This window comes from Talpa occidentalis, unplaced genomic scaffold, assembly GCF_014898055.3.
Source record: "Talpa occidentalis isolate TD23 unplaced genomic scaffold, MPIMG_talOcc4v2.1 talOcc4.5, whole genome shotgun sequence".
In the NCBI taxonomy this organism is placed as follows: Eukaryota; Metazoa; Chordata; class Mammalia; order Eulipotyphla; family Talpidae; genus Talpa; species Talpa occidentalis.
The window spans coordinates 79,753,306-79,770,951 of NW_023604861.1; the positions used below are offsets into that span (position 1 = coordinate 79,753,306).

Here is a 17,646-nt window from a genome sequence, read left to right on the forward strand (position 1 = left end):
AAATTCATTCTTTGTCATGATGACAATTTATGTCATTTTCTAGAATGTTAATTATTTTACTCTTCACAATTAAATATATGATCAATTTGCACTTGTTTTGAATGGTTTGCTATAAATGTTACATTTTTATGTGATATCAAATTAATCAAACACTATTATCAAGAACTACTTTCCCGGGCCTCCCCGGTGGCGCAGCGGTTGAGCGCTGGGTTGCGAAGCTGCCCGCGGCCTCTGCGGCGCGGTTCGATCCCTGGCTGCTCCCAGGCCACCAGAGGAGGGTCCCACATGGCGCGCAGACCTCTCCTGCCGCCCGCTGCTCCCCTCAGCAGTGTACCTCGGTCCTTCTGCCTGCTCTGCTCCCTGCTCTGGCTCTGGTGAATTCACTCACCCTCCCGCACTTCTGACTGTACCCAGTGCATGTATAAACAAAACAAACAAACAAATAAATAAATAAAACATGCCTCTATTAAAAAAAAAAAAAGAACTACTTTTCCCACTGCTCAGGAGGATGATCTTTGTCTTACATCAAGTGTAATTTTTAAGGTCTGTTTCTGAACTGCCTACTCTGCTTTTATCATTGATTTTTTTCACCATTGCCTCACTGTCTTAATTATCATAACTTTTTAAGTCTTGACACTTGATAGATATCCAATTCATTATTCTTAAAGATATCTTCAAGAATCTCTGATATTTTCAAACTTTTATATTTCTATACACATTTTAAAATAAACAAGTTACACACACATCCCCCCTGCCTACTGCAATTTTGAATGGATTTACATTGAACCTATAGATCGAGTTATGGAAGAACAGACATTGTAACGATATTGATCCTTGCACCCCATCAACATAGTATTGTTAGGGGGAAATGATGTCCTGAGATAATCCCATACAGGCTTTGTGGACCCCACCCCCACTCCAGACTAAAGCCATCAAGACATTGGGAAAGACAAATCCCATCACCACCAAGGGAGGGTGGCTGGGACCTGAGGGTGGAGTTGGGCGGCCAGGTTGGATATAAAAACCAAACACGTGGGCCTTGGGCTGGCTGGCTCGCAACTGCTCGCCTCCTGGCTTCACCGCTCCTGGCTGGCGGCCAACTCTGAGAGTGCCATTTTGGGATTCCTGATCAGCGGATTGGGTAGGACTCATTTAAAACTTTGTCTCCCACTTTTCTCCCAGAGCTGTACATTCCCTCATTTCCCCTTCCCTTGTAAATAAACCTTTTATTAACCTTTCACGTGTGCCTGCAGTAGACCATTGATAAGTCCTTTTAAGCGCGCGGGTGAGGACCCACAGTCAGGCACCCCGTTTTGTATCGGGGTTGCTCTACAACAGTATGATCCACTTATTTAAGACTTTGATTTATTTAGGACTTTTGTGTACAATCTTTGGTTACATTTACTCCTATTTTTTTGATCTCATATGCAATTATAAATCGAATTTCTTTAAAATGCCAACGTTGTTACTATTGACACACGACACTATATTTGAATATTGTCCTTGTGGCAGCAATTCTGTTAAATCAATTTATAAATTTAACGATTTTCCTAATTTTGGGATTACCTTATGTGCATATCATTTATGCAAATATTTCTTCCCTGTTAGTCTCCACCTCTATTTCCCCTTCTTGAAAACACTAAAACCCACAATAATTTGAAGGTGAATGTGTAATGCTCTTTGTAAATTCTTTAAAAGATGTCAGTGGATTTAATCTTTCCACCTCGCGAGCTGTCCCTTCAGCCTACTAAAGCCAGATCATGGCCCCTACAGCCAACCCTTCCCAATTCCGAGTCTGATAGCAGCAGAGCAGGCACCAGAGCCGGCTGCGGAAGCGCACGCCTCCCCCCGACGCCCCGCCCCCAGGCCGGACACAGCCAATCAGCAGGCGCCTCTGACGAGCGCGCTACCAGCCAAAATGGCGGCGCCCGTTGGCGCGGGGTCCCGTCCGTAGTCCCGTTGCCTTACGAACCCCGTTCCAAAATGTGAAAGAGAAACGGCCGGTGGAGGGGGATCATAGGCAATGAGTCGGCGAAGGAAACATGGGGATAGCCCCGGCCTGAAGAGCACGCCGCGCAAAGCGGCTGAGGACTGCAGCTCGGTGGTCGAGCCAGGGAAGAGGCGGCTGAGGGCGGCCCGCGGCTCTGGGCTCCGCGGGGCCGGAGAGGGACCTCCCGTGCCCCAGCCGCAGCAAGAGCAGCCTCCGGCAGCCGCTACGTGCGGTAAAAGTAACCCCGAGGGTGAGATGTTGGCCGCGCGGCCTCCGCAGCTCAGCGCTGCAGCCCCACAGCCCAACTTGCACCGGACGAGCCGGGAAAGCGGGTGGGGGTGGAGTCTCAAGTGTTTCCTGCCACTGGGCTGCGGGCTTCTTCAGTCCAAAAGGAGCCCCACACCACTCCCCCACGGCTCCAGCACGGCTCTGATAAAGTTTCAGCACCGTCGCGTGAGGCTATACCACCCGCTTTTCGCCCCTGCCACGGGAATAAGTCGTGGTTTTTACCTGTTTGAGGGGAGGCTGGCTAATAGCTAAGCTGCTCCTCCAGTCATCAGCATTAGCATGGCGAGGAAAAGTACCTGGCTGGCCTGCTACCTTCAGCTGTTCCCAGAGGAGTGATTTTCCCCCTTAAACTTTTTGCCCTGAGTTGCGTTAGCGAAGGGGCCACCAAAAAAGCTACCGCTGTCCTCAAAGCTTTGGTGGATAGCTCACCTTCTTATGAAGAAACCGGAAGTTCCTATTTCTTGTAGCCCCTGAAGCGGGAAACTAAGTACCCTTGAATATTTCATTCTGGTGAATTTTTGCTCTGCTGTTTGAAATTTCGTAAATCATGGTAGGACCTGGAACTCAGACAAACCTCATTCCTAGAGCGTGTTCTTGAAATAAAACTTGTTCTCTTACTTGTCTTTTGTTTACTCCCATAAAGCAATTTCGGAATAAACAAAGACAAATCTCTGCAGAAATGTAAAAGTGACACTATATAAAACTTACCCCACCAAGTGGATCACTAATGTTTTTTGGAGTAATTAGTGTAAGCTGGATAGATTTGCTTATGAGGGGCTAAACCTAGACTTTAATCTTTCTGTCGGGATACTTTGGATTTTGAAATCAATCTATAAATTAGGTGGTTCCCAAAGCCTCCCAACTTCCATGGCTAATGAATTTTCCTAACTAGGTTACACAGTATTTTACATTCATAGAGCTTGTAGATTATCTTAATGTAATTTGCGACATCAAATGTGTGAAGCATTACAAGAATTTTTATGTGAATCATTTTAATTGTGGTTAAAGTAATCATATCAGAAAAACTTACACTTGGACTATTAAAAAGTATATGGGGCATTACGAAGTAAAGTGATACTTTGAAATGCAACAATCATTATTTTAATTTTATTTTATATAGAAAGGTATGAAACCCCAGAGAGAGTGCTGAAAATGGACTTACTGTCATCTGCCTTCAGTTCTCCTAATGATCCAGATGGACTGAATGATATCTTTTGGGATCAAAATTCTCCAATGACAAAACAGTTAGGTAATTTGTTGTTAACTTGTTTTACCTTGGTAAATATTTGAAATGAATGTAGATACTTGTAACTATAGAATCTTGGTTGAGTTATAATATCAGGAATAGCAGATTGGGGGAGACTTAATGTATTATGATAGGTGTGTGATGCCAGAGTACATAGTGATCTAAGCTGTGCTAATTAAAATTGTTTTAACAGTGGCCTTTATTTTTAAAAATTAAGGGGTTTTTTTGGTTTGCAATTTATAGAACTCTTTGTTTTTTTAGGTAAAGGAAGAAAAAAACAGATTTACATCACAGATAGTGATGAAATCTCACATATTGTTAACCGTATTGCTCCTCAGGTAAATATCACTAACATTATAGTTTATTTTAAAATAATGAAAAATATGCCACTTAATCCTCGTGTAATTCATTTCACAAACATGAAAAAATTTTGGTGTCTTTTACAGTTCTCTTTTCCAAAATGGAGCAGCAAAGATTACTTTTACTTTTTCATCTACGGAAATGCATGCTTTGAAAAAAAGGAACATTAAAATTATTAATATATGTTTTCCTAAACATAGAGTGATGATTGTTGACTAGAGCTTTGTTTCCTTTTTTAATGTTGTTTAACAATATATGACATCATTTTTCACATTATTAAAAAATAGAATCAATTGATAATTCAAACTGTTAAGTTTTTTTTTTGTGGTTAGTATTGCTTACTATCTCTAGCCCATCTTTTCCCCAGTGAAGCTGCTCTTAATACTTATTGACTGATAAGATAATCAAAAAACACTTAATAAAGTGGAAAGAACACTGGGTTTGGAGTTAATTCTCAGTCAGCCTCCTATATTGGGTCACCTTAAGCAATTCAGTTAAGCTCTCTGAACTTCAATTCATTTAACCATAAACTAGAATTATAATTTTTCTTGTTCTCTTCATTGGACTATTATGATTAAATTAGATGAAAATTCTTTGTAAACTATAAAACACTATAAGTTTAAGGTTATATTAAAGTTAATAATGATAGTTAAATTATTGTGAGAACCATCTTCAAAATTTCTTATTTCAGTTGTTTTATTGAATGAAATGAATATGTTTAAGCATCCTCTATTCTGAACCTTTTGGCTTTCCTCTCCTTTTCTTATTCAACAGTATTAAAATTCAGAAAATATCCAAATTTTGCTTAGTTTCTCTTCTATGAGAAGTACTCTGTGGAAAATTCTCTGTTGGAAGAAAATCACTATCTGTTGACCATAAATAGTACATGGCACTGGTCCAAACTAGTTACACGGAATCGCCATCATCCAGGTGGAGGAGAAGACAGGAAATAAAGTTCTTCTTATTGGCTATAAAATATCCAAAATTACAACCAGCACAGTCAAAACAACTCTGTTGCTACTAGCTCTGCATTCCATGTTTGGCATGTCATAGAAATTCATTTTACATATGGTTCATTAGTTAAATAGCATTTATGCCATAATACTGCTTACTTCATAAGTTAACAATAGATCTTCATTAATTGCGGGTTTCACATGAAAGAAGCATAATAAAATGTGTTTGGGCTAGCCAGTCTAAATAGTGATAAAAAGATAGTTGAGTAAATTATTGGACTCTTTACCTAAGTGGGCTAGAAATAATAGTTCACATAAAGAAATGGCAGCAGTGTGCAAGTGGTAACTTGTGTAAAAGAAAAAATACGGTGAAATTAGTTGCTTTTAAATGTTACCCTTTTCAAGTGAGCATTTTTAAAGCAATGTAAATCTTTGGTAGTATCAGGGTCTTTTAAGAGCAGTCATGTTCTCAGAATGACATGTTAATGCTGTTTATTTTTAGATGAGTTACCCTCAAATAATTGCTTAAGTTACTTTAATATCTTTAGAGGTAGCATTTTTTAAAAGCAGGATTCCCTTTTAATTGGAGAGTCATTTTCTTTCTTTAGGGCTATGTTTTATAAAATGTTATTTGAAGATGGTATATATTTTGCCATCATGTTGTTACAGTGTTGCAAGTTGTATTTTTTAGGATGAAATGAAATAATGTTTTTTAGATAACTTATACAGCAGTTGGATTGTAGTTGGGAATCAATAAATTATGTAATTATGTATGAAGAAGATTTTTAAATACAACGTAAACATATACAAATATATAGTGAACCCATAAATATGTTGAATATACAATGTCATTTTTATTGTCTAAAAACTGAATACATTTTAAAATTACTTGATAAATGGATTGAAAATCTATAATTAAATCATTAAGGATGTTATTGTCCCTAGATTGTTGTTGAATATTGAATCAAAGTGAAATAACTGATTTTGTTGACTATTTTGCAAAGCTAAAAGTTACTAGCTTCAAGTGGACATCTAAGAAAACTGCTTGATGATTAATTGGAAATTTAAATCACCAAGCTTCTACCAAAACCTTTTACCTAGGTTTAGGGATCTATTACCTAAACCTTCTAATAAATAAATGTGACTGGTGTCTTCTTTGTGCCTGGCATTTTGCTTAATTATCATGAATAGTCTTTGCTTTCAAATAACATAATTTACTATTAAGAATATTTTTACTTTGTACAATATTTATATTCCTTTTGGGTAGTTAACTCGTATGATTGTTGGCTTGTTTTGAACTACTGCAAGAACTCCTTTGCTCAATTTTTGGTGTAGTCATCTGGCTAAAATGCATAGCAAAAATACTCTGCACTAAAATGCCTCTCTCCTAGCCTTAATACTGGTTAACATGCATTGCGGAACTTTAGATAAAAATTATAATGAGCATATAAGGAAAATTTGAAATGTTAGTTTACACAAAAGAATTCATTAGGTATCTTTAGTCTTTAGTCTTCTTATGATTTCTGCTACATAGTTTATTTCTGATACTAATGTTTATTTTTATGACTGCCTTAATGACAACTGAAAAGTCAATTTTCTTTTGATAAAAACATGTTGTTACTGTTAAATATGCATTTGTTAATTTTTAAAACTTAAATGTTCTGTTTTTAAATGAGAAATCTTCAATTCACAATGTTTTCTAAAACATAAGTAGATCACTTTTTGCAACTTGTTAGTGCCATCCTTTAGCTACTCATTGTCTTGGAGGTTTTTTTTCTTAGTACCTGTTACCTTACCAAAATATACTCCTTTAGAAAAATAATTGAGGCTAATTAAAACTAACTTCCTTCCTTCCCTCCCCCCTCCCTCCCTCCCATCCCCCCTTCTTCCCTCCCTCCCCCCACCCTTCCCTCTCTCCCCACCATCCCCTCCCTCCCCACCCTCCCCTTCTTCCCCTCCTCCTTTCCTCCCTCCCTCCTGAGTGGGGGTTAGGCCAAGGGCAGAATGGGAGTATTTTCACCCCTATTTTTTTTCCCTTTTCTGTCAAAGGAAGAAAAACCAACAGCTAACTCCATGCTGGGAATGTGGATTGGTGAAACAGCTATTCCTTGTACCCCTAGTGTAGCAAAGGGAAAATCAAGAGCAAAAATCAGCTGTACAAAGTAAGTTTAAATTTTTCAGACATTCTGAGATACATTGAAGTAAATATGTTAATAATCTGATTTATGATATCCACGTGGTTATAAATTATTTCCCATAGTTTTGATGTAACATTGTGTATTATAATAGAACTGTTACAATTTCAAGTTTAAACAGTAAAATGTGATAAAAAATTGAATATTCATGAGTCTTACAACTTAGTCATTAATTTTTAATATTTGTTTAATAGGTTAAAAACACAAAATCGAGAAGAAGAACTTATGAAACTGGCAAAACAATTTGATAAAAACATGGAAGAGCTAGATGTGATTCAGGAGCAGCACAGGAGAAATCATGATTTTATCCAAACAATTTCTGAAGCAAAAAATTTAAATAATTATGAAGATAATGTACAAATGCAGTTATATGAAATAGGTCCTGAAGTAGATAATGCTATACTAAAGAAGAAACCAACTAAAGAAAACACCAAGATACCTGTGGTGAATGATCAGAATAGTAGTCAGAAGCCATTTGACCAGAATGCTGAAGCAGCCTTTAATGCCATTTTTGATGGTTCTACTCAGAAATGCAGTGGACAGTTAAGCCAGGATGTGTCACATACTTCTTTGAACACCAGTAATACTATCTTTGGAAAGAAAAGTGTTTTGAAAAAGGAAAATATTGCTAATGAAACTCTGGTCACTGAAAAGCTGGCAAATAAAACCCCAGGATCACTTTCTCATCAAATAGATACTCCCATAATACAATCATGTGTGACTTCCTACACTAAGAAGGAAGAAGCTTTTAATAAACATATTGATGGATTTACTACCAGTGATTTTGAGGACAACTGGGAAAACTTACTAGCTAATGAACCTATTGCTTTGCGAAACATCAAAGTGCCTGAACTTTCCCCTGTGTCTGAAACATCCCAGATTGCTGATCAAAAGGGAATTTGTAACTTTAACAATAAAAATGATAAAAGTAAGTCAATACTGACTGATATAAATCTCGATGCCAGGTTAAGAGATCCAAAAAATTTACAAGATGTTTCTTTACAGACACGTAACAGTGAATTAACATGTGATGGAAAATATAGACTTTCACCAAATCCAAATGATAAACCAACCATATTACATTCCACTGGAAATAAAATGAAATTTGAGAAATCTTTCAATAAAATTATTGTTCAAGACAAGTTTCAAGATTGTACAATTGCATCTAATCTAACGAAAGTAAAGGAAGATACACACACTAAATTTATTTCTAATGTAAATGCTTCTAAGAACTCTACTCTAAACACAAGATATTCTCATGATCAAAATAATAAGACGAGTGTTAGTCAGTCTTTTAAAGCAACTGCTATTAAAGATCCTTTTGACTCTGCAACTTTGGACAACATAACTAGTGTTCAGAACCCAAATCAGAATAATACGTCCAAGTTAGGCTCTTTCTTTGATGATTGGAATGATCCATCATTTGCCAATGAAATTATTAAAGCATGTCATCAATTAGAGAATAATTGGGAAGCAGATGATGTAGATGATGATTTATTATACCAAGCATGTGATGATATTGAAAAACTAACTCAGCAACAAGACATTAAGAAGGACAGCAAGATGTCAGAAGGTATACTTGAGAGCCTTAACAGTTGCAAACATGAAGCCAGAAATAGGTTTACTATATCTAAACAAGGAAGTCAGTTGGTGCAATCGCAGCATTTGAATCTGAGCAGCATTTCAGTGCAAACATCTTCCTTGACAAATAGCCCTCAAATAAATAAATCAGTGAAGACAGAGAAAAGGGAAGTTTGTGGAAATTCTCCAAGTTTTTTAGGTGCTACAACAAATTTGACTATATACCCTAATAACTCAACTTGTCAAGCAAATAATTTGCACATGTCTTGGAATAACACTGGTGTTCCAATAAAAGCGAATAGTTCCAAATTGGTTCTTACAAGAAGTTCGAGTTTGAGTTCAGATCACATGCGTACAGAAATGGCTTCTAATAAGAAGAATTTGAATATTCAGAATCTGTCTTGTCAGACCGTAACAGATGAAGCTCAGAGCGACCTTAATAGGCCAGTTGGATTTTCTAAGTATACCTTTACAAGAATGAAGAATTCTCAACTTCTTTCTCAGTTTAATCAAAACTGTAGAACAGGAAGTATTTCTGATACCAAAATTGCACAGGGTTTAGAGAAAAATAAAATTGTCAACCCATTATGTGGGGATGCTATTAAACAGCAATCTTCGGTGAAACTTTCTGAATCTTCGAAACAACCATCAAAAGGTATGTATGAAATGCTCTTCTTTAAAAAGTTTCATTCTGAAAAGTAGTTAAAACTAGTAATTGTATTCAATTTGCATGAGATAAGAAAAAACTGAACTTTAACTAGAATTCTGAAAAGAGATGTTTACAGATATGCTGTACTATACAAGTGTTAGTGGTTCAAAAGACTTCATCACTGTCTTTTTCAACACTTACAGTGACTAGCATATAGTAGGCACTCATATTTGATGAAGGATTTTTTTAGTTCCTGGAAAATTGCTGTTTTGGATATATGTATTGCTGTGTGAGATTTATTAAATACCTCATTTTAAAATCTGAATAATCTTACTCTTATATGTAGGATAACATTGAGGTAAACAGTATTGTGTTAGTTGTGAAGGTTAGAATTGTAATTATTCAACATAAACTGTCATCTTTCATTCTTCCAGTTTCTCTTTTCCCCAATTTGTTTTGCTATGAGTAAGTTCCATTGTTTCTACCTCGAAAAATATATCTCAAATCGTCCATTTAAGAATTTCTTACTCTATGACTACCAACCTTATCTAAGCCAACATCTTTTGTTCAGACTACTGCTATTCTTTCACCAGTCTACTTTCAATATTCATCTTCAAATAGAATAATCTCTTTTAAAAAAATAAGCAAATATGTCATTCCTGTGTTAATTCAACTTTAAATGACTGCCCATCAGATTTCAAATAAAATCCAAACTTAAAACTGTGGTCTAAAAGGCTCTTGATTATCTCTCATGAACCTGCCTGCACTCTTTTATTTACCCTTACCTGTGAAGTTCCAGTTGCAACAGCTGTCCTTCATTCCCTCAAACAGAACACCTTATTTCCTAGTTCAGAAGCTAGGTATGTCTTTGGTTTTTTTCGATGAATACTTAGACCTACTATAGCATCACTCACATAGAAGATGTTTAATATTTAAATGAACATGCAATATAATGTAAAAAGTTTGTTTTCCATCAATAACTATACTTTTTAAAAAGGGAGTGTATCTGGCATAACTTGTTTTTTTTAATTCCTAGTGCTTTCTCACAACCTCAAATCTTTGCACTTGCTCTTCCTACCCCACAAATATGGCTCCCACACGTGAATACTTCAGATCTTCCTGGCCATTTTCCATTTGTCAACACAATGATATAGTGGATATAGATGTCAAATTATAATGCTATATAGGTGAAATGTTATAAATCAATGTTACTTCAATAAAAAGTTAAACACAATGTGTTTCTAACCACATAGTTTGATCTAGATTCTTTTTCTGAAGTTTCTCTAATACCCATCACTAACTTCTGTTAACAACATCTACTGTGTTAGCTTATAATTGCAGTTTCCCTCACTTGGACTAAAATTAGGAATCGTATTTATTATATAAATCCATAGTATTTTAGTTTCTTTTCACATTGGATTGTTACTATTTTCATTGTCTGGATTCTAGGCTATGCATTTGTTAGAATTACTGTTACAACTTTCCTACTAAAGTTATCCTCCCCCCCTTTTTTTTAATTTATAAGAGTATATGTTAGTTGCTTTAAAAGAAAGAAAACAATATAAAATAATTTGAAGTAGAAAGTTGTTCTCTTTTTACCCTTTCCCACAATGATTTCCCAGGGAAGCCACTATTAACAATTTAGTATGTATAATGTTACATTTTCTTTGCATAAAAAAATGTGTATATACCTGTAGATGAAATTATATAGCCACTATTTGACAGTTTCCCACCACTTAATATACTGCAGCAATCTTTTCCTGTTAGTACATATAGATTTGCTTCAGTCCTTTTTAAGGACTGTATAGGGTACCATAGTTTAGTTTCTACTGATGGACATTTAGTTAGGTTACAATTTTTGCATTAGAAACATTCCTTCCGTGAATATCCTTACATAAATTTCTGAAAGCTCAGGTGGCTGTATCTGTTAATTATTCAAAAATTGATAAGAATATGTTTTGAATTTTGGTGCACATGCCATATCTTCCTACACCAATTTAAGTTCTTACTAACACTAACAGTGAATATTTCTCTATATTATATCCAAAAATAGAAATTTTGAAACTTAAAAAATTATCAACCTGTAATAATTTTAAGTTTTTAAACTTATATTTAACTAAGTGTAATTAACTGAACTCCCAGCATGGATTTATTTGCATATAGTAATAAATTCATTAAGAACTAAATCTTTCTAAATTATTTGATTTTTCCCGAAACTTTTATCTAGTATCCTTTGTACATTTTGTATAGATGCCATTTAGTTTACTTTATCAATTTTTCCTTTTTGTTTACTGATAGTGCCTAATCTTACAGTTAATATTTGTTTATATCCTCTATTGTTTCTATTTCTTTTTAATTTGGTATGTAGCAAAGTACTCCTCTGAAAATAAAAACATTCTTAACTACCTCATTGCTTTAAGACACCATTTGGCAAACAGTGGCCTGTTAAAATCCAGTTTATAGGTAACATGCTAAAATGTTTTCAGAATGTTTTAAATGATTGAAAGAATGGAAAAGAATGTTTTGTGACTTTTGAAAACTTTATGGAATTCAACTTTAATTAGCTATAAATAAAGTGTAATACTGGTACATCATTTATATATGTATTATCCATGACAGTTTTTATGCTACGGTAGAAGAGGTGAGCAGATACTGAAGAGATTTTATGACCCTGAAAGGTTAACATTTATTCTCTGGCCCTTATCAGAAAAACAAATTGTTGATCCCTGTTTAAGGGTAAAGTGTAAGAGCTATTTTTGCTTTGAACCTTGCAGTAGTTTGAGATTTTGCTATGTATTCTTATTGCAGGTTGAGTTAAAGGAAGGGCTGATGGGAGAAATGAATGACTAAATCAAATTTTCACAGTGTGACTTTATTATATCATTTGAAATTATTTTCCTGAATATCACCAAGCCAGCCATAAGGCCAATTTTAGAGAACTCTTTTCTTTTCCATGTTCATGGATTTATTAACCCATTTTCCTTTGAAACTTTTGGTCAATTAAGTGTAAACAATTAAGTGTGTGTGTTCTGAGTTTCTTGTGTGTCTAAGCTTTGAGACTAAAATATTAGATAGTCAAACTATTGTAAATTATCTTGTAGTATATTTTTGTTAGCAAAAATAGCTACAGTCTATGATAATTAGGTTAGGAAATAGAAGTTATCAGAATCATCTGGGGAATTGATTCAAAATATGTGTCTCTTATCCTGAACACCTTCTCCCATTTCTGATCTTACCAAAAAAGGAAGGGGAGGCAGATGATATGTTTTTGACAAATGTCTTTGTTAATTAAAAAAGAAATATAACAAATTCCAAACTTTTGTCTAAATGTTAACATACTTTTCTGCCAGCTACAAATTCTTATTTTATTCTATGAAAGGCAGATTTTACATAGTTTTGCCAATACAAGATCACTAAAATGTGTATTGGTGTAATAGTCTTAATTTTAAAATATCATTTTAATGAGAAAACTAGGTTTACTACTTTTAAAATTTGATTCTCCTTAGCCCTATGTAGATAATCTAGCATGTTAGCTCAAAGTGACGTAACTTGGAATTAAATTCATTTTATTAGAACTCGGTAATTTGGCAGTGGTAAAACTGGGTATGTTATTAGACTAAAACATTTTTGGAACAGACAAAACCAAACCAAAACAATCCCTAGAAACTTGACTACAGAACTGAGGCTACCAGAAAGGGAGGGTGGGGTTGGAGGGCTAAGTGTAGAGGGGTCTTACAGGAACCTTGATAGTGCTTCTGGTGTGGCAACATACATTTGGAGATGTACCAACCTATACTTCTCACTCGCATGGTGTTCTCAAAAAACAGTGCAATTTTTAAAAACAGAACTTTTCTATTTTCACTTATTTAAATTAAAACACGTTATTTCATAATAGGTTTGTCTGACATATATTTCACAAGACTATATCAGAATGCTTCATGTTTTATAAATATTAAAAAGACACTCAGATTGAAGATTTTATTGTTCTCATTTAATTGATTATATTTTGACTACTCTGTTATTAAAGTTTACACAGCATTTAAAGTCCCACTTTGTTTTTAAAATACACTGTTGTAGGTTTTATGTAGTTAGATGTCACTGTCCAGAAGAATTTGCTAGGTTATCAGAATGCACAGCTTTTAAAATCAAATGAATTTTATCATACTGTGAAAAGAGAGCATCAACTAAGGACAGATCAATCATTGCTTGATTTTCTTTTGACACAGAGCATTGTATCTATACTTGGGACTCTATATTTAATAGTTGAGTGTGATTTGATAGCCAAACCAATGTGGCAAATATGGGTGATTTAAAATTAAAACTCATTCAGAATGACTATAACTTATAGGACTAATACCTATATTTTATTTAATTTGTAGAGGAAGAAGAGAAAAATAGAAAGTATTCTCCTGAAGAAATTCAGAAAAAAAGACAAGAAGCACTGGTTCGAAGAATGGCAAAAACACAGGCGTCATCTGTAAAAGGAGCTCCCACTTGATTCCTTTACTGAAATATTAGTTGGAAGACTTAACAAAGACAGTTGATAACTATCTATGATAGGAAATATTTCTTTCTTGATTTCTCTGTGAGAAATTGAATGCTGCTATAAGCATGGACTTGTTTATTTAATAAATCAGTGTTTGCAATGATCAGTGAAACCTTTCCTTGGATATATATGTGAAAGTAATTACATATAAATTTACAAAGTTCAGGAAAGCTAGCAATTATATACCTAGAATACAGAGGAAAGTAGTTATATTTTTAAATACTATGATTGGAGAGGATCATCCAAAACCAGGTGACCTACTTAATTTTTTATTGTAATAAACCTGTTCTGAGTATGAGCTTCAGTTACTAAGTTTAACAGCCATTTTTATATTTTATTTTCAATAACTTTCTTTAGATTTTTATACATATCTGAATTTTACTTAATACTTCCATATGCTTAGGAACATGGTTGGTAGGAAATAAAGGACTTCAGTTTATTTATAAAGTACTACTCAATTCCTAGTATGAAATAGATTTGAATTTGAATTTTCTAAAACACGTGTTTGGAAGCTTTCTACCATTTTTAGTAAAATGCTTAGAAGTCCAGAGAAAAGAAAGTGGATTGACTATATAAGTTATGTAACATTAACATTTAGAGCTCTTAGAAACTTCAGATACCAAAAGAAAAAGAGAAACATCAGATATCTTGTTCAGCATTTTTATTATATAGATTTAAAAAAAGTGAATACTGTTATTTTGAAAGTCACAGGCAAGTTAAAACTGGGATTAAAATTATTTGTATAATTAGACAATTATACTATTTGCTTCAGAGTATTAATTAGTATGTAAAACAACTTGTTTGTGGGAGTATTAATTATTTTGTAATATCAAAAGTTAAAACACATTAAGGACTGTTTAATAATAATGTTCATCGTTTCTTGTATTAAAAATTCATTCCAGGATTAAAAATGAGAATTTTTTTTTTTTTTTCAGTTTTTCTATTAGCTTTGTAATTTTTCTCTTGACTGACTCACTGAGTTTACTAATCTGTTACTTCCCCGCACCCCCTTTTTTGCCTGTTTGGACTTACTAAGCCAGAAAAAGAAATTTAAGCAGAAGTCATAAGGCAGTAAAGATGGTCTGTTCATCACAGATGACTTTTGATGACCTGAGAAAGCTTCTAGATGTGACTTACTTATCATAGTATTCACCACTATTAATATGTCTTAGGGTACCCAATATAGCAAATATTCTAGAAAGAAAGTACATTGTATTTTTATTTATACAATGGGGTAACAGATATTAGTAACTATTAGTATCTAATAATTATATAATAAATAGTTATAGGTGAATTTTCTATATCAGAGAAATAAAGAACTGAGAATTTTTATCATTAAGTGGCTTCATATCATGTACTTTGACAAATCTACTTTTGCTAAGGTCTTTCCTGTCCACTATTTACTTCCTCTAGAGTACCTTTCAGCTACTCTGATTCTAAATCAAAATTTAGTGAGAAAAAATAACATTGTTTATATTTCTGCCAAATCTATAATATCATCCTTTATAACTGGATTCTCACGTTTCTGCATTTTATTTGTTGTAATTTATTGTTAGGATTGAAGTATATGAAGAAAGTCCAATCTCTCCCAGATGTGTAGTTGGGAAAAGGAGAAGTATTGTAATAGTTTTTTTCAGATCTTGTGGATATTCTTTGACATGACACAGAAACTAAGGTACTTGTAGTTTCTTAAAAGCCAGTTGTAACTTCTATTTCTATCCAACATAGCAAAAACAGGGACTGCATGTACCCTTCCAGATGAAACAACCAAACAAAAAACTACATGGAAAAGTGGTTTTCAAGCCAATAGATTTAAGAAAATGAGGAAGATAACCCCTGAGAATTTGGACACAAGCAAATGGTCTTGCACTTTTCCAATTTAATGCTTTGAAAAAGCATCCAGACTGATTCCAGGGAGAAGAGAAGAGAGAAGAACCCAGTGGACTCCCTGAGTGAAGCAGTGGAGCTGAGAACCTAGGGAAAACTTGACAGAGTTCACAGGACACAGTACTAGTGAGGAGAGAACATTAACTCCAGAGATCTATTATATATTACGTTCAGTACCAGCTAGCACTTGTAAGTGAGGAAGCTGAGGCTGCATGAAGCCATCTGAAAGGACAAGAGGAAATATTGTCAGGGACTCATTATGGGTCTAGTAAAAGTGCCTGATCTCAGCAGCCACAGGTCACTAGGTAACACTTGCCTCAGTAGCAGAGAATATTTAGTACTTGCCTGCACTGCTCTGATCCAACCCAACAAAGCATAAAACAAGATCCAAAAAGATCAAACCATTTCCAAGGAACATAACTGCATCTCAGAACAAAGTTCAAAAATACTGAAAGACAAATCACAATGGCTGTCATTTGATTAGGATCACTAGGCATGGAAAAAAGTGAGAAAACACAACTAATAGTAACCAACTGAGAGTAACCAACCGATTGAAATCAACCTAGATCTGATACATTACCTAGATGATGATATTAAAGCAATTTTAACCACCATGTGTGTTCAAAAGTTATAGCAAGATGTAAAACAAAAAGGCAAAAGGCAAATTTCTAGGCATGAAAACTAATGCCTAAAGGGGGAAATACACTAGATGGGATTGATGGCAAATGAAATATTGCAGAAGAAAAGTATAGTGATTAATGAACTTGACCTATCCATAGAAGTTATCCAAAATGAAAAGGAGAAAGAAAAAGAATTTGAAAAAATTAGAAGATCAGTAAAGTGAATTGTGGAACAACTTTGGCCTGGTAGTATCACTAGTCCCTGAGGGAAGGAGAGTCGAAGAGTACAAACAAAAAATACTTGAATAATTCTCTAAAAAATTCCAAAACTTATAACTACTAACACAGATCAAATTCAGTGAACCCTAAGCACAAAGACAAGGAAAACTAACAAGTCACATAATAACCAGTGATAAATTCTTAAAGCAGACAATGGAAAAAGAATAGAGGAACAAAGATAAAGATAACAGAAGTCTCATCATAAACAATATATGAGAAGATAATGGAGAAACATCTTTAAAATAATGAAAAGAAAAATATCTAGAATTCTATACCCAGCAAAAATATCTTAAGAGTAGAGATGATATAAAGTTTCCAGATGTACAAAACCTGATGCAGGCAGGCAGTTATTGATAGTAGATGAAAATGTGGAATGATGAAGACCAAAATGGACAGGTTGATATATTTGTTTTTTGTTTGGTCTCCTTAAAAGATAACTGACCACTTAAAAAACAGTGTTGTTGGGTTTGTAAACATATGCAAAAATAAAATACATGACAATTGTATGAAGACCAGTAGGAAAATGAAAGTAGACAGTCCTTTCTGACATGCATGAGGTTTAGCAATATAACACTAACCCATTATTTTAACTTATAACCTAGCTAGGAAAACTTCTACTCCTAGTTTTATCACTAATTGCCTAAATAAATTTATTTGGATATCTGTTTACTTGCTGTGAAAATGAAAGAGGTTAAATTAGATATCTCAAGTTTCTATGATTCTAAGGGCTATAGGTTCATCTGAGTAGGAGATACACATATTCAGTAGGATTTATGTTTGTGTCTATTGTTAACATATACTGAAAATCACAATGCTTCAATATTAAAATTTTTACTAGGATGTTTTAATATATAACTTCATATAATTTCCTAGGAAGATTATAATATAAAATATTTAGACTATATAATGTATGACTTATTCATAGGAATTGTGAACTATTTTTGCAAAGATACTTTTTGTTGAAATAATCATTTCCTATTTAACTTTTGTATACATGTATATTTCTACCAAAAAAATGATTACAGGTACATATTTTATGTTAGAAATATTAG

The 17,646-nt window shown here is 34.2% G+C and overlaps 1 protein-coding gene across 2 annotated transcripts; it reads left to right on the forward strand.

The window, feature by feature from the left end:
- The first annotated feature begins 1,898 nt into the window (after positions 1-1,898).
- ETAA1 (ETAA1 activator of ATR kinase) lies at positions 1,899-17,401 on the forward strand. 2 transcript variants are annotated; one of them, XM_037527508.2, is made up of 6 exons: positions 1,899-2,240; positions 3,399-3,527; positions 3,786-3,862; positions 6,887-6,999; positions 7,227-9,268; positions 13,642-17,401. In XM_037527508.2, the coding sequence occupies exons 1-6, from the start codon at positions 2,024-2,026 to the stop codon at positions 13,758-13,760; spliced, it is 2,697 nt and encodes an 898-aa protein (XP_037383405.1). In that variant the 5' UTR covers positions 1,899-2,023; the 3' UTR covers positions 13,761-17,401. The 2 variants fall into 2 exon arrangements, with proteins under 2 accessions (XP_037383405.1, XP_054557652.1); XM_054701677.1 differs by having other exon boundaries at positions 1,899-2,222.
- Positions 17,402-17,646: the final 245 nt, after the last annotated feature.

Bases quoted from the DNA above. Each gene is read 5' to 3' on its own strand.
- ETAA1 (XM_037527508.2), top strand. From the start codon at position 2,024: ATGAGTCGGCGAAGGAAACATGGGGATAGCCCCGGCCTGAAGAGCACG. The intron at 2,241-3,398 runs GTGAGATGTTGG...TATTTTATATAG, and splicing joins CGGTAAAAGTAACCCCGAGG to AAAGGTATGAAACCCCAGAG. The intron at 9,269-13,641 runs GTATGTATGAAA...TTTAATTTGTAG, and splicing joins TTCGAAACAACCATCAAAAG to AGGAAGAAGAGAAAAATAGA.